This window comes from Sceloporus occidentalis, unplaced genomic scaffold (genome assembly GCF_023333645.1).
Source record: "Sceloporus occidentalis isolate IW3139 unplaced genomic scaffold, rSceOcc1.0.p SCAF_82, whole genome shotgun sequence".
Classification (NCBI taxonomy): Eukaryota; Metazoa; Chordata; class Lepidosauria; order Squamata; family Phrynosomatidae; genus Sceloporus; species Sceloporus occidentalis.
Genome location: NW_028317062.1, coordinates 501,607 through 518,030, shown reverse-complemented (window position 1 = coordinate 518,030; position 16,424 = coordinate 501,607). Strand labels below are relative to the sequence as shown.

General features: G+C 39.7%; 1 protein-coding gene across 1 annotated transcript; it reads right to left on the bottom strand.

Moving 5' to 3' along the window:
• Positions 1-2,788: 2,788 nt before the first annotated feature.
• On the bottom strand, positions 2,789-12,406 carry LOC149285211 (transcription activator GLI1.L-like). The gene is made up of 11 exons (XM_089495553.1): positions 12,301-12,406; positions 11,759-11,857; positions 10,336-10,531; positions 9,245-9,398; positions 8,665-8,772; positions 7,916-8,056; positions 7,650-7,799; positions 7,168-7,332; positions 6,262-6,525; positions 5,630-5,912; positions 2,789-5,196 (listed from the first exon to the last, which is right to left on the bottom strand). The coding sequence occupies exons 1-11, from the start codon at positions 12,404-12,406 to the stop codon at positions 2,789-2,791; spliced, it is 4,074 nt and encodes a 1,357-aa protein (XP_089351679.1).
• Between the last annotated feature and the right edge of the window lie 4,018 nt (positions 12,407-16,424).

Below are 16,424 nucleotides of genomic sequence, written 5' to 3'. Positions count from 1 at the left end.
GGCCGCAGACCCGTAAGGCCGGCCTTGGTGGGGACTTCCCGGCCCCTTAGAGTGGCGGACCCGGTCGCAGTTGCGGCGGGCTTAAGGGGCAGGTGCCCCTTATGCCCTGCGTTAATGCGGCCGTAGGTAGGATAGGGGCCTGGAGCTGCAGCTCCATCAGCCCCTAAATCAATGCGGCCCTGCCGTGGCCCGGCCCACCGGGCAAACGCCCGGTGTGCCCGATGGCCAGTCCGGGCCTGGTGATATGTGTGTAACTATGTGTATGTGACTGTATTTGTCTGTTTGTGTGACTGTGTGTGTTATGTCTGCTTGTCAGGGTCATCTTTGTCCCCAAGCAGCTTGTCTGTGTCACATTTGCCCCCAACCAGCTTGCCTGTGCCATATTTGCTTTATCTTCTGTGGCCCCAAACATTACTTCTTACAAAACAATGGAAAAGTTAACCCTTTCAAAAAAAGAATCTGCATTCTTTAAAGTTCTTTAATCATTACAAAAGTTTAACCCTTTCAATGCAACATCCCCTGCTATTAATATCCAAACAATATCACACACTTTGCTTCAGCTTAAATATTCTAAAATATTACATATCATGTGACTCTAAAATAATGTTTTTGAGAAATATTAGTTCTGAAACATTAGGCGTGTATGTGCCATCTTTGCCCCAAACAGCTTGTACAGTATGTGCCTGCAAAAAGCTTGTCTGTACCATCTGTGCCCACAGGTTGTCAGTGCCATCTTTGTCCCCTAACTTGCCTGTGCGCCCAGCCTGTCTGTGCCATCTTTGCCCCCAAACAGCTTGTCAGTGCCCCCAAACAGCCTGTCTGTGCCATATGTGACATGAAAAAAGATGTATAGGAACGAAAATCCTGGTGGTTTGGAGGGGGTATTTGGGGTGTAGGTCCCAGACGATTTGTTCTGTAAGGGGCCACAAAATTTCTGATGGCGGCCCTGGATTTATGCAATTCTACCCTGTGCTTTGATCAAGTCTATGTATATACTGTATATAATAACATTAAAATCATCAGGTTTTTTAATGTTTTATAAATATGTTATAAGGCAAATGAGACTTTCATATTTATTCAAAACAAAAGTTGGTGTAATTCCAAAATAAAGCTGAAGTGAACATCAAATCATGAGACACATTATTTTTATTGTCTTATTATGAAAAATACTAGCAAAAATGAATTTACAGATACAAAAATACACACTGTACAAAACACAACATATGATTTACAAACTTCCCTTGAGCTGTTTAAAAATAGGCATTTTTTTACACTTTCCATATGTGGATTGTTAATAAACAAAGGATATTCAGACTCCGGAACCAGTCATATTTTCTACATTGTATACATATATATATATTTATTTATACTCTTTTTCAAAACTACAGCACAATATAAACTAAATATAACATAGATAAAAAGTGTGACTTTTTAAAGATGTGTTCTTTGGTTTTAAACGTTACTTAATTGGGGCAACACGGTATAAAAATACAGTGTCAGATATCAAGCAGATGTACCTATCACCATCATTGCAAATTCATTATTTTGTGCTTTAATGTCCAATGGGCAGTCTTGTGGTCCAGACACCACCATCTAGAGAGAGAGATGTTGGACGGCCAATGATAGTGAACCATATGGTTAAGCAGGCTGTGAATTAGTGAATCACTGAGACATCTGGTGCTACACAAATATGTGGCAGTGTAAGAATGCTTTAATTACTTAGCATCCTTAGGTATCCTTTTTGAAGCAAGCTTCCTGATGCTAGGAAAAAGGAATAACCATTACAATTGAAGCAATGAACTGCTCAAAAAACGTTAACTTTTTTGTACTTGAGGGGGTTTCTAGTTATGCCCCTGCCTTCAGCCTCAGGACAGGGACCTCCAGTCATGCCACTGCGTCACAGACTTGTAGGTCTGTGCGTGTCCACTGTGGATCGCTGAGCTCCATATGTGTGGCAAGTCTGTGCTGATGCTATGGAGCGCTGAGCACTCTGGGTAAAACGCTGAGCACTAATGACATCACGAGCCGGCGCTCAGCTTATCCTTCAAGTGCACTGCTAGCTAGCTGGACTCTGTAGAGTGTCATTTTGTTGCCCCCTCATCAAAACACCCCACTAGATTACCAGGAGAAAAGTAATCAAGTCCTGGGGATACAGAAAGGGAGAAAAAATCCTTGGATAAAGTTATCCTCGGATAAAGTTTACACATTTGTAAGTAAATATTCTTGTAAACATTACATTTTTTGTGGGTGATTTGTATTTTAAAGTGGGGGGATGTGCCAAATTTAGGATCTGTCCTGGGTGCTTTAGAGTTGATTAGGGATTTAAAGTGCTCGCCTTTTCTTGCAGTGTGCTCTCTAAGTTAATCTTAAATTCCTGTTATACCTTTAGGATATTGTATAACATGGTTAAACCCTTTTTTATATAAACCTTTCAATAACCATTAACTTGTGCAATCTTAAGACTGGATAAACTTACAATTTTTATTTCCTAAATTATGTAACAAAAGGGTCACCGGAAGTCAAACTGTCAATATTTCTTAGGGCTGTAATTCTAGAAAATGTAATTATCATCAAAACAGAAAATGACATGATAACACAAAAGAAAACATAATTATTCTAGAAATAAATGTTCTATATTAACAGTGAACATGTGCTTTTAATGGTCCTGTAAAACTTGAATGTCAGCATGTTTAACTATAAACGGACAACTGTGAACAAGCTCTGCACCATGTAAGATCAGTTTGACCTGGGCAGTTGTCATACATGTCCCTAATAATTTCTCTATTGTTTAAGAGATTGTATTGAGGAACTTATTTTCATCAGTCAAAGACGTCAACATGGAATTCAAATCTCCTACAGCCATGTTTTGGACCAAGCCTGCAGGATTGTGAGGTGTGCTCAAATGAGAGGAAACCTGAGAAGAGCTTGGTAAACCACTGTGACTTAAGTTACTTGGCATCAGGGAAGTATCGGCATCATCAATGATGGCAGCAAAATCAATCTGTGTATTTTCCAAATCAAGGCTGTCTAAAGCATTGGAGGTTTGACACGGATCTGTCTTTAGGAAACCTACATTGGGACTGTATTGACTATGCTGATGTCCATCGCAACTTGACTGGTTATGACTTAGTTGAGGAGCAAGTTTGTGAATTCCTGCTTTGCCATGATGCATCTCGACTTGCCCTGAGAAATACATCACGCCAGGGTTATCAATGGTTTCTTGTTGAGATTGGACTGGAGGCAAACAGACCAATCTCCTTGGGCTGGATTCAGATGAATGGTAAGATGGGCTGAGTTGAGGTGGACTTCCCATGTAGGTTGACTGGCTGGATATACTGTGCTGCCTGTTTAAAGGTTTGGGGCCACAGGGTGGATGGGGTACCACATCTAAGTTATAACAATGACTGCCCGGGCTTCTCATAACTTTACTATGACTTGATTGTACATCTTGGGAGCTTGGGCTCATTAGGCTGCTCTGTGCCGGCTTGTTCTGATAATTCATGTACTTTGGGCTCATGTATGCTTGGGAATGAGGAGTATTCCGGTGACTACTCTGCCCGGTATCCACATCTTCTCCAGTGTTGCTCATCATAGGCACGTTTTTTGGGTGCTGCTCCCACATCAGCGCTTGTTGAGACTGCACATAGTTTCTAACCATCATCTCCTTCACTTGCATCATGGGTGTCTGAGACCGACGACCCTGGGGGCTCAACATGCTGGGGTTGAGCCCATTGTGGAAGGAAGAATTCTGCTGGTTGTCTTGTTGTCCCTGGTAATCACAGTTGACCTCTCCAGGGGACATGGCCATTGTGTTTGACTGGCTGAAAGTATGCTGGGGCATTGTGGGATTTTTCATGTTTTGACAAGACATCATGGAGGGCATAGACTGGTGGAATTGTTGTTCAGGTTTTATCTGCACCTGACCCAAATTGTTATACCTTTGACTATTTGCATACATGCCTTGTTGACATGAATTACTGCTTGCAGAAGAAACTTGTTTGGCTGGCCCTGTCACTGTTGGGTTAGGGTACTGGTTGTGACACTGTCCAGGTGGCACATTTGGTTGCATTCTCTGCATGTCCACTGTCCCTGAACTTACTTCATTCCACTGAACAGGTAAGTTTGCATTGTTGGCCATTTGCCTGGCGTTCTGAAAAGGCTGGTTGGGGGCTGACATTTGACACTGGTTATAATCTGCATGGCCCAAAACATTGCTATGGCCTGAATTATTATTTGCATTTAAGTGGATGTTGCTCATTGTTCTTTGAGAACCAGTGTAGACATTATGATTTTGTACATCTACACCTTGAAATGGGTGGTTGAAATTCAGCTGGTCATTGGGCGTACCCAGTTGAGATCCCTGTCCTTGATAGTTCATATACTCATTACCAACCATCATATTGTGCTCTTTATTTTGAAGGACTCCATCTTGGCCAGTTGTCTCCATGTATACATTCTCACTGATGCTTGGGGGGCGGGGGTAAAAAATATGCCTTTGTAAATTGGCATCAGACCCGCCATACCCTTGCTGCAGCCCACCTGCCTGTCTACCTAACATGGATACATTCATATTTGTCATACTTTTATAACGCTGCACTTTAGGTACTGCCTGAGAGTCTCCGCCAGTTCTTGCAGGATCACTAGCTCGTCTTATGCCGGCACCTGGTGCCTGAGCTGGGTGAATTATGCCTGTGCCGTAGCTGTGATATTCATTGTTACTATGCCTTCTTTGAGTGTTATTTGCTAACACAGAAGATGCCGAAAGCCCACGGTAATCACTGCCAATAAATGCCATCCTATTGTTTGCAGTCATTCTTTCCATGTTAGGAAGTGGTGTAGGTGGTGGTCCACCAGTTGCTGCAGCGTATCTTGCCTTTAACCTATACTGTTGTGCTGGAGTAAGGCCTGGCAGCCCAGTAGCACGAACAACTTCTCCAGAATGCCTTGACATTTCTGAAGGACTTTGGTCATATGTGTCCACCATACTCCCACCATCACCAGGCCTCTGATTGGAAAGATAGGGTGATACAACTGAAGATCTTCGGCTCACTGTATAGGCTGAGCTCATTGTGCTGGTAGTGCTGTTTCTCCTGTCATTCAACTGGTTGATATGATCACTGGCCGACAGATCCATAGCTTGGTGAGAATGACTCCCTCCGAGTGTACCACAGACACTTGCCAAATCACTTTGATGACCTAAAAATAAATGCAAGATTATGTTTGGTAAGCTTGTATAGGCCAAATAAAAAATACAAAACATTATTGTTTAGCTGTTTTGTACAACCCATAAATCCCATTGTATCACATTATTACATTGATCAGGCTTTAATTCCCTTTCAATGCTTCTTCATAATATGCAGCCAACCTCAACTACATTTGTAAAGCATATTTTAAACACCTTTATGAGATTTTTGTATATATATTTAAAACGTGTTTTGATATATTAAGAAATAAACTCATTTAAAAATATATTATATAGTGTTGTATAACTTAACATACCATAATCTTCATTTCTGTCATGGGTTGTTGCTGTCATTGCCCTTACATTGATTGTTTTGTCCACTTAAAACTGCCATATTCACTACCTTGCAATCCCAAATATTAGCTAAGATGTTGTACAAATACAAACCTGTGCCATGAATGGAAGGTAGTTTGACTGTCCTTCCAGAAGAAGGAGCTTTGCGAAGCTGGTTCAGTTTGTCAATCCTGAGATTTTCAAGTTTCTTTAAAGTAGAAGCCCCTGCAGTACCAATAGACTCTACTGAAGGTATGTCCTCCAGGTTGGTGAGATCCTCAAAGCTTCCTCCTGTGGTGGCATTCATTTCCACTCCACTGTCATTGTTGTTGGTACTGCCCATTGGAGACCTTTCACTGCTACAAGAAGACTGTCCACCAGGACTTGGCTGGGACTTCTGGACAAAAGGAATGTGAAAAAATCATGATGCTTAATATGATATGAAAACAAAGTAGATAACAAATGGTCTATGTAAAAAGATACTAACATATCATCATGCATATTTTATATTTATCATTTTAATTTAGTATTATTTTGTAACTGTGAAAACACAATTATAGGGACATTTTATTATCAGTGGGTAACACCTAAACTAATCTTTACCAGGACTTTTTGACACTACTGAACTTCATGTTTCTTGCAGTAGAAACAAATAAATTACTGTACTGTGGAACTATGAGCTCTTCCAAAGCCCTTTTGCCTTATTCTAAATATTAAAATAGTTTCCAGTATGTAAGTGCTTTTACCAGGGTTAATTCAGGTACAGTAAGCCTCCCATCATCCTTCCGTGCTTCTCGAGAAGAAATGGCTTCCAAGTCTTGCTGAATTTCACCTTTAATTCCTTGAGTACTGGCTCCCTCATGTGTGACATGACTTCTGGGCATACCATCTCCACGGTGCTTCTTGGTGATATGAGCTTCTGGACCATGAACTGTTTTTACATGCTTCCTGAGAGAGCTGGGATCTGTGTACCGCTTAGTGCAACCAGGAATCTTACACACATAAGGTTTCTGAAAAAAACAATTAAAAGAAAATACAACAAACAGTCATATATATTATTAAACCAAATGCAAACCAAATCTGGCAATGACAAGTAGAGATATGCAAAGTTTCCAAGACTTAATAACAAAATTGAAAAGACTAGTCCTTTAAATATTCATGCTGTATGTGTGTAGGGGGTTAGATTCCTTAGAAACTATTATGTCATTTTCTTGTGTGAACAAGTGTCAGCCATGCATGATCTCTAAAGCACAATGAAACTAAGCACAGGGATTTCCATAATGACATACACCTTTTATTATACAACTATGTACGCATGAGTGGTGGACAAATGTCATCTGTAGTGAATAAGCATCATGCTTCTGCATCTGAAATAAAAATAAAAGAAGGCCAAGGGCCAAATAAAGCCTGATGTCCTACAAAAACCAGGGAAAACCGTTCATACCGCATAGACCAAATGGCTGATATATGCAGTCACAATTGAGGATTTCTGAAGTACACAGTGGTGTAAAATGGGACAGAATACTGCCTTTTCTTATATATGTACTCTGCATGAATATTTAGGTATTACAAATCCTAATATCTATTGAGTTTCAGATGCTCAAAAATGGTCAGCTGTCGGCCCACCTTGTTGTCACCCAGCGATGTCATACCTCATTAGAGTGAGTACGGTTCTGGTGCTTGGCTCTATCTGAGGCATTGGAAAAAGCCTTGTTGCAGCCTTCATGCTCGCAGACATATGGTTTCTCTCCTGTGTGGGACCTTAAATGTGTCTTCAGGTTCTCTAGCCGAGAGTAGGCTTTGTTACATCCCTCAAACTGCGTCAAAAGAAAACAAACACAAATGTTTTGTTTCAAAATATTAATCAAATATATACAATATAATATGTTTTATTACAGCCTGGGAAGGTGACAGGTTTTTAATTCAATATGAGTTTCACCTACTGGTGTAAGATTTCCTGTGGCATAATCAATATAATTGAGGTGCATAAGGATATTACCAATCTATCTAGATACTCTGTGATCTGATATAAAATTCCATTGAAATTTCATTGAAATACAATTATCCCTAGACGCAGTTGGTAAATAACTATATAAAATGATACTGATACCAAACAATGTTTATCCAAACTCACTGTGCACTTATGGGGTTTCTCCCCTGTGTGTCTCCTCATATGAACCACAAGCATGTACTGAGCTTTGAAGGGTCTCAGCTCTCGTGAGCAGTCCTTCCAGTGACATACAAACTCCTTTTTTTCCCCATGGATATGTTCATTGTTTATATGCTGGAGAGAAGACACCAAAATGCTGCATGAGTGAATGTTTCTCATTTTTAAATACAACCAGGTGCATATAATATAAATTTCGCATAGACAACGAACAAAAATAAAATTTGTCTTACATGAACAAGGTGTTCTTGAGTATCAAACTCTTTTGTGCAGCTTTCCCAATGACAATTAGTTTCATACACAGTTTCGGGTTCATGTTTTCCATCTTCTTTTTCTAAGTCATCGCGTCCATCCAGTAAACCCAATAATGGATCCTAAAAAAACATTAAAAGAGCCGACATGGATGAGTGTTACTAGACTCAAAGAAAATTGTCACTAAACTGCTTTTAAACATTCTTGCGACACAATGGTGTCCTATGCATTGCATTGCAAAGAGTTCATGTAGAGTAACTAGTCACTGTTGGGTCTGTGTTTTGCTTTGGTATCTTTTGTTTGCACTCCTGCTTTGTGCCTTATTACTCCCATTCTCCACCTTGGTGGCTTGTTAGACCTTGAGCAGGGCACCAGATGCCTCCTCTCTGTATTAGAATGTAAGTTCCTGTGGGAACAGGGCCCTCCATTCCTCTTGTATCTGTATGTCAATTGCTTGTCATTTTGTACTTGTCCTTATCTGTAAAATTTTTACCTTGTACAGCGCTGCGGAATCTGTCGAATTATCTGGTGCCCCATTAGTAATGAACTGCTTTGCTAGGCTTTGCATAACTAACTCAAGTCATTTCTATGGCCCACATTATTTAGTCAATGCCATTTCTAGGGCCCAAATGACTAAGTCAGCTTTACCTCCAGAACATCATAGGCTGATGGGACCAATGCTTCCTGGAGACTACAATGTTTATTTGTCCTTAACATCAATACAGTTTACCTGTGTCCCAGCAGATGCCGGGCTAGATATGTCACCTTCAGATCCATCTTCAAGTCGTTTGCTGCTTAAGGGATCAAGGCTAGTGCTTGACAGAGGCTCGGACTTCAGCTGTGCAAAAGGACAGGACAGATTTAGGAAAATTCTCCAGTTTTACATCGCAGGATTTAGAATTATTTATCTTAATCAAGAGTCATTTGTCTTTTGTAACTTGATAACATACATCTTGCAATGAGAACACAGAAAAATGCAACTATGCCATTAAATAAAGTGAATTAAATAAATTATCACGGATGTTAACAAAATATTTACTGATCAACAAAAATGTTAACTCGCAAGCTTGAAATCTAATTTGTGCATGCAATGGAAAGCAATTATGGCATTAATAATTATGTGTGACGGTGGCACGTACTACATTGTTGGGAGCGTCTGAGTGTCTGACAACTGGGAAATCAAGACGTAAATGAATGCTTCGGAGAATTTTTACTATTCTATAGATAGTTCTAGACATTGATATTGATACATTCTTAGTGTATATTTTCATACTCACTTTGAATTACTTAAGTCCATATCTAAGACTTACCTGGCAATGCTTGATAGAGTTTCGGGAGGGAAGCACACCCACCCCTCTGCAGGACATTGGCTCGTGAGAATTATAAGACATTAAAGGGTTACTTGCATAAGATGAACCTTGTGGCCTCTGGTGGTTAAGGCAATTTTGGTACCCAAAAGAAGGACTGGAAAGAGAAGAAAATACCTATTGACTGAAGTGAAGCATTTAGCTAACCTCAGGGGTGATTTGCTACAGGTGCCTAGTTACCCTGACTAGGGCTGCTACTATAACATTGCTGTGTGATTTCACTCATGCACTATGCACACCGAAGTTGGGCAGTGCGTGCAATTCTCTTCAACTGTCATTGCAAAAATCTCCTTTGTCCTCCTTTTTTTTTTTTAAAGAACTGGTATATTCAGCCAGTGATTTGGAGGGTTAATACCATATTTAAAAACTAAATCTGAGCTCCATTCTGATCACTCATGAATATATATGCACAGGGAAAAGGGGCATTTTTGGTTACTAACTTTAACAGCTAAAAGAAGCAACTCTCCAACTATGAATTAAACATATTACGGTACATTGTAGGAATATTCATTTATATCACAGCTAACTGGCCATGTAGAATTAAAGGGAAAATTAATTATACAATGAGGATTCTCAGCAACCTCTGAAAGCATTAGTCCTACATGCCTGTAACTGGACTTCTTGTCCTGCACCTGGAGTACGTTTTTAATTAATTAATTGTTACCTTTAGAACTCTAGTCTATTACGTCTAAAGAAAAGTATATCTTTATTGTTGAAAAGTAAAAAGACAATCAAACCAAGCCCGGTTTTGTGATAATGATTGATTTAAGACAATCTTGTCTACGTTATACATGTAATCTATTCTGAAACACAATAGCGGATCAGAGTTGCAGTGTGATTAAAAACAAAAGTCTGGTGTTCTAATGATCAAATATTTCATTTTTAGAAACACCATAAAACAAGCTGGATACGGAAATGCTGAACTGAGTATCACATAAAAGTTATATTGTCTTACTGATGTTTAACTGATCCCAAGAAGGAAATCATACCATCATTTCTTACTCAGAGTAGACTTGTATAGAAAATGGACTTACCTGATGGTCCCTATAGACAAATGACCATAAGAACCAGTGGCTGAAGAACAGCGGGAGTTGATAAAAGCCACCAAGGAATTGGGGGATGTCCGGATCATGGTTTGCAAATCTATGCTGGCATCTGAAAGTGGTGAGATGGACATTGCCCTCTTTTTACTCAGTTTTACAGAACTTCGAGGGGTGGAAAAGCGAGACCCTGGCAGCAAAATAATATATTAGCGTAAGAAGAAGAAATAGCAGATAGGAAGACAATATGAAATCAAATTAATTTTTCCAGGTATTAAAAAACATAGAAGCAGCTCATTGTCATTACAAGTTTAAACTACTACACAATGTAACTCACAGAATAAAAATCAGATTTTTGTGCCATATGATCGTACTTGTGTTACATTATATTTCAGCTGGATAGTACAAAAAAATCCAATACAGCATTGGATCTACAATGAAAGACACTTAAATTATCTAAATTTTCTTTACCTACCTGGAATACACGGAACAGCCATAACATTATGACCTCCTGCCTAATATCGTGTAGGTCTCCCTTTTGCTGCCAGAACAGCCCTGGCCCATCGAGGCATGGACTCCACTAGACCTCTAAAGGTGTGCTGTGGTATCTGGCACCAAGCCATCTGCAGCATATCCTTTAAGTCCTGCAAGTTGTGAGGTGGAGTCTCATGGATGTATCCTGGTGCCATACGTTCTCAAGGTAAGTTATCTTCACGCACCTGGCCTTCCACATGATGTAAAAGAAAACATGATTCACCAGGCCACCTTCTTCCATTGCTCCGTGATCCAGTTCTTATTCTCGCGTACCCATTGTAGGTACGGCAGTTGACAGTGGTCAGCATGGGAACCCTAGCTGGTCGGCGGCTACGCAGCCCCATACACAACAAACTGCGAAGCACTATGTGTTCTGACACCTTTCTATCAGAACCAGCATTCATTTTTTCAGCAATTTGAGCTACAGTAGCTTCTCTGTTGGTCAATGAGCCTTGGCTGCCCATTACACTTTTGCTGGTTCACAGCTTTTCCTTTCTTGGACCACTTTTGAAAGGCACAGAGCTACAGTTTTGGAGAAGCTCTGGCCCATTCGTCTAGCCAACACAGTTTGGCCCTTGTCAAAGTCGCTCAGATCCTTATTCTTGCCCATTTTTTCCTGCTTCTAACACATCAACCTTGAGGGCGAAATCTTTGCTTGCTGCCTAATATTTCCCTTCCATTGACAGGTGCCATGATAACTTCTGTCAGTGGTAATAATGTTATGGCTGATCGGTGTAAATATACACATTGTTTAGATACGTATCTCCTCATCTCTTAAAAATCACACCTGCCAGAGGGTTTCTACAGCAATAAGAAAAAAGGAACTTTTGAAGTAAGAACCTTTACTTCCCTGTCCCTCTCTAATGCAGCCTACAGGACTCACCGTCTCCTCCGGTCATGTGCTCATTGGTTTGTACCATTCCAAAGCTATGATGACTGGCCATGAGGTTGTTTTGGTGGCAGTAGGGTACTTCATTCATCCCTAAACAATACATTAAGGCATAAATATATATAAAACATGATATATATACTGAGCCTTTAAAGTGCACTAGAAACGTTGCACTCGCTGCATCAAAAAGCCCTCAACATAGATATCAATGTATGTATACAGAAATATATACTTTCCTAATAGCAGTTGATTAATTAGATTAATCATTTATCTTATTATTCTTAGATTTTCATTATCCATTCATTGATATCTAAGATCCACTATATTTTAAATAACAAAACCTTTATACAAATCAAATCCAAATGCCATATTTAAAGAAAGCAAAGATGGTCATTCCGGTATCTACATAGCGACTCATTGCTCTTGTATGGCTAGATATTCCCACTTATTTCAACAGTGGGAATACAATAACCTTCATCTGATCTTTCACTCAAAGATCTATACAACATTTATGCTGAGGATAACCAGACACTGACCTTCTGTTATCACATTGGAAGGCCTCAGGTAACAATGTTCTACATAACTGTTCACCGGAGGATTCATGGAGTTGAACAGAGCAGGTGGGCACTGGCGGGATGCCATTAGGTGGGAGGTTTGCACTCAGTGGTACATCAGATTCCTTCCTCTATAAGATAAAAAACAAATGACAAAACATCTTATTTTAGAAAGTATGACATCATTAATAAAGATATTATTCGAAAAGAAGCTCCACTATCTATCTATCTATCTATCTATTTCTCTATCTATCATATAAATACGGTGAAGATACTGGGACATCTGAGAAAAATATTTGGCACATAAAAACATGTTTAGTTATTAACTAAGTATCCGGATCCTTTTTAAATGACAGTTTCATGTTTTACAAATCTTACTTCCCATCTGCTTCTACCAAAAGCATTGAGACTGCACTGGAACCCAATTCTAGCATGCTGTACATATAACTGTAATATACAGATATAACAGCAGAGGGTGATGTTACAGTATGTCAGAACAATCTGACCACACACAGATACAGTAAAAATGAAACACGTATTTAATTTACAATATACATATGTGGCAAGAGAGCTTAACCCATTCAGCACGAGACTAACAAAGAATATAGTAAATAGATGGCTGAACTTTATATGTATTCTGATATTGAATCAGAAAATCTGTGTCAATCATTCAATGGGCAAATGTGAGCAATTTTGAAAAAATTGTGGAAATCAATCCAAATTTCGAGATACAGTTAACACATTGTACTGTTTTACTGTTTCTTGATGTATAAATAAATCATAATAATAAAAACTGAAAAAAGGAAACTAATACACCCCACTTATTTTCCTATGCTGATTAATTCACATTTACTGTGCAATAAGGGTATAAAACAAAATCAAACACAGAAAATGGATTTGAGACTGTTGGGTTTAGCCTGAGCATCAGGCACTCAATGGGTTAAGACCCATCATATTTATTATTAAGTAAGAATCCTTCTTTATATGGCATTCCAGAGACTGATAACCAAATGTTAGTAGCACGGTTGGCTTAAAATACGTCAGCTGAATAATACTCTGAAATAAAACAGGCTGCTTGATAAATGTGGAATGTACTTTCTCTACATTTTGTTAGGTTTTTGGAAGACTTTAAAAGTATCCTGAATGGGTTTGTTTGGTTAAAAAGAAAGGTAACATTATCCTCAGTGAAGATAACAAGACAGTAATGCTACGGATGATTAGCTTTTAGCTCATAATTTGGTTGTCTTGGTCTGTTGAGGTGTAAGCGAGAGTATATTAAAAGGACATCATTCCGAATGTCCAAGAGATCCTTTCTTATCAGACCATGGCGGATCCCCATCCAGCAGAAATGTAATTCTGAGGAAGGCTACAGTATTTACTGGAACTAACTGGCTAGGTCAAAAGAGGTCATAGGGAGACATTTATGTTGCAGGGCTGAGTTGTTCAACAGCTGAGATGCCTCCTAATGAGGAACAGGTCAGCTGACGTTGATCCTTGGCTCCTCCCTCAACTTGGGTGGTATAAGGGAACACTGAGAGAAGCCAGGCATCCAGTCAGCATAACAATGGACAAGCAGCCTCAGCAGCTCCCTCAAGGGGTTTCTCACTTCCTGACTAACTGGAGTAGGAGAAACTCACAGCATATTTTTTTTTCTTCTCCACTCATACTGTCTGTTTTAACATACTCTGACCTCACAGCTCACCTGACAAAGTTACTGCATACGCCAAAGAAAGTACATGTCCATTTTTATTGTTTTATAGCTATAAATGGATGATATTATTATTACTTTCATGAATTATTAGATTGTAAACTTGTTTAAGCAGGGCCCTCCTCATCTGTTGCTTCTGTAAGTCAAATTGTTATGTTATATACTACTTTTTATGACCTGTCTACCCATCGTACAGCACTATGGAATATGATGGCATTATATAAAACATTAAATCATAATAATAATTATTGAAATGCACCCACCAAACGAGGTGGTATGTTTTACAATGTGAGCAGGATCGACTAAGAAGCAAATGGGCTCATGGAGCAACAAAATAAATTCTGATATGACGATAAAGACAAAGTAGGTGATGGTATGTGCTCCTAGATAAAACTGTCTTTATGTCTTAGTTGTAGACATGAAAGTGGCATAAAGCTAGGTTGTAAGCTCACAGAGATGGTTCTTAACTCCAGTTGTATCTGTAGGTGTAAGTATACCTTTGTTACCATGGTACTACAGAATATGTTGGAGCTTAATAAGATTAATAATGATAATAAAGTGTATCTCTGTGTTATAAAACATGTATATATCCCAATATATATATATATATATATATATATATATACAAAATATATGGAGAGTGAAGGCCAAAGTGGTCCCAGTGGTCATAGGAGCACTCAGGGCTGTGACTCCAAAGCTGGGACAGTGGCTCCAACAGATTCAGAAGACTCATCCACATACCATCATTTTTGTTATATATTATATATATATACACACACACACACACATTCTATGATTCAAACGTTTGGGCTCAGTTGTTAATGTCCTTGTTTTTGTTAATGTTGTAAATGACTATTTTAGCTGGAAACGGCGGATGTTTAATGGGATATCTTCATAGGCATCCAGAGATCATTTAGCAACAACCATCACTCCTGAATTCCAATAGCACATTGTGTTCACATACAGGTACAAGTCCAGGATGTTCCTTGGTTCCATATAACACATCTCAATCTGTGCCTGGAAACATGTGTCATTCTCCTGCTAAAACAGGACTCTTTTTTTTTTAAAGAAAGTCAAATGTCTGAGCCAGTGTGACTTTGATGTTATTGCCAAAAATGTGGAAGGGAAATTCTTCCTACCCAAGGACTTCACATACACAAAGTGTTAGCATGCAGATATTTGGACAGATGGGAAATACCTAGGGCCCTTTGTGATCCTATATCTCTAAGAATAAAGTGGCTAATTTGCTGTAAAAAGGAAACAGTAAGATACAGGCCATCCATATTATCATTTTTTAATATATTGGGTCATCCTGTTCCTTTTGTCCTCTTCTTGGTTCCCTATATGAAAAAAAAATATATATATTTTTCCCTAAAGTGACTTTTAGCAGTTGAGTGGTTTATCAGTAAGCTATAACAATCAAAGTCAAGCTTCTTCTTAAATACAAGGCCTAAGGATTGAAGAAGGTGTTCTGCTGCCAGATGGATTCAGTATCCATGACATGTTAAAATGTCTCTAATGCCTCTAATGCTGTAGATAGATATGAGTGGCAACCAGGGCCGGCCTTTGGGGTGTGCGACTTGAACCGGATTAAAATCACTCAAGGGAGCCGGAGGTCTGTTAAAGACCTCCGATACCGCTCCCTTGCGAGCCTGCTCCTCCAGCGGCGGACATTACTGTCCGTCTCTGGAGGGGTGCCGGGTGCCCCCCTGATGAGCGGCACCCGGTGCGGACCGCCCCCCCCCCCCCCCGCTAGGTACGCAACGGTGGTGTCGGGTCACTCAAGGGAGCCGGAGGTCTGTTAAAGATCTCCGATACCGCTCCCTTGTGATCCGCGCGGCAACAGCTGCTGTGCGCCGGGGTTTGTTGTCAGATCCCGGCGCACAACACTGAAGCCGCGCCCACCGCTGTCCGTGCCCTCTGACCCGGAAGAAGACAGAAGAACTGAAGAAGAGGAGCGAAGAGAAGGAAAGGTAGGAAAGCATTCAGTGAGAGTGGATTGGTATATGTGTGGATTAGTGTATGTGTGGATTAGTGTATGTGTGTGGATTGGTATGTGTGTGGATTGGTATATATGCGTGGATTGGTAAGTGTGGATTGGTATATATGTGTGGATGGGTATATATGTGTGGATTAGTGTATATGTGTGGATTGGTATATATGTGCGGATTGGTATACGTGTAGATTGCTATACGTGTGGATTGGTATACGTGTGGATTGGTATATATGTGTGGATTGGTATATATGTGTGGATTAGTGTATATGTGTGGATTGGTATATGTGTGGATTGGTATACGTGTGGATTGGTAAATGTGTGGATTGGTATGTGTGTGGATTGGTATGTGTGTGGATTGGTATATATGTGTGGATTGGTATGTGTGTGGATTGGTAAATGTGG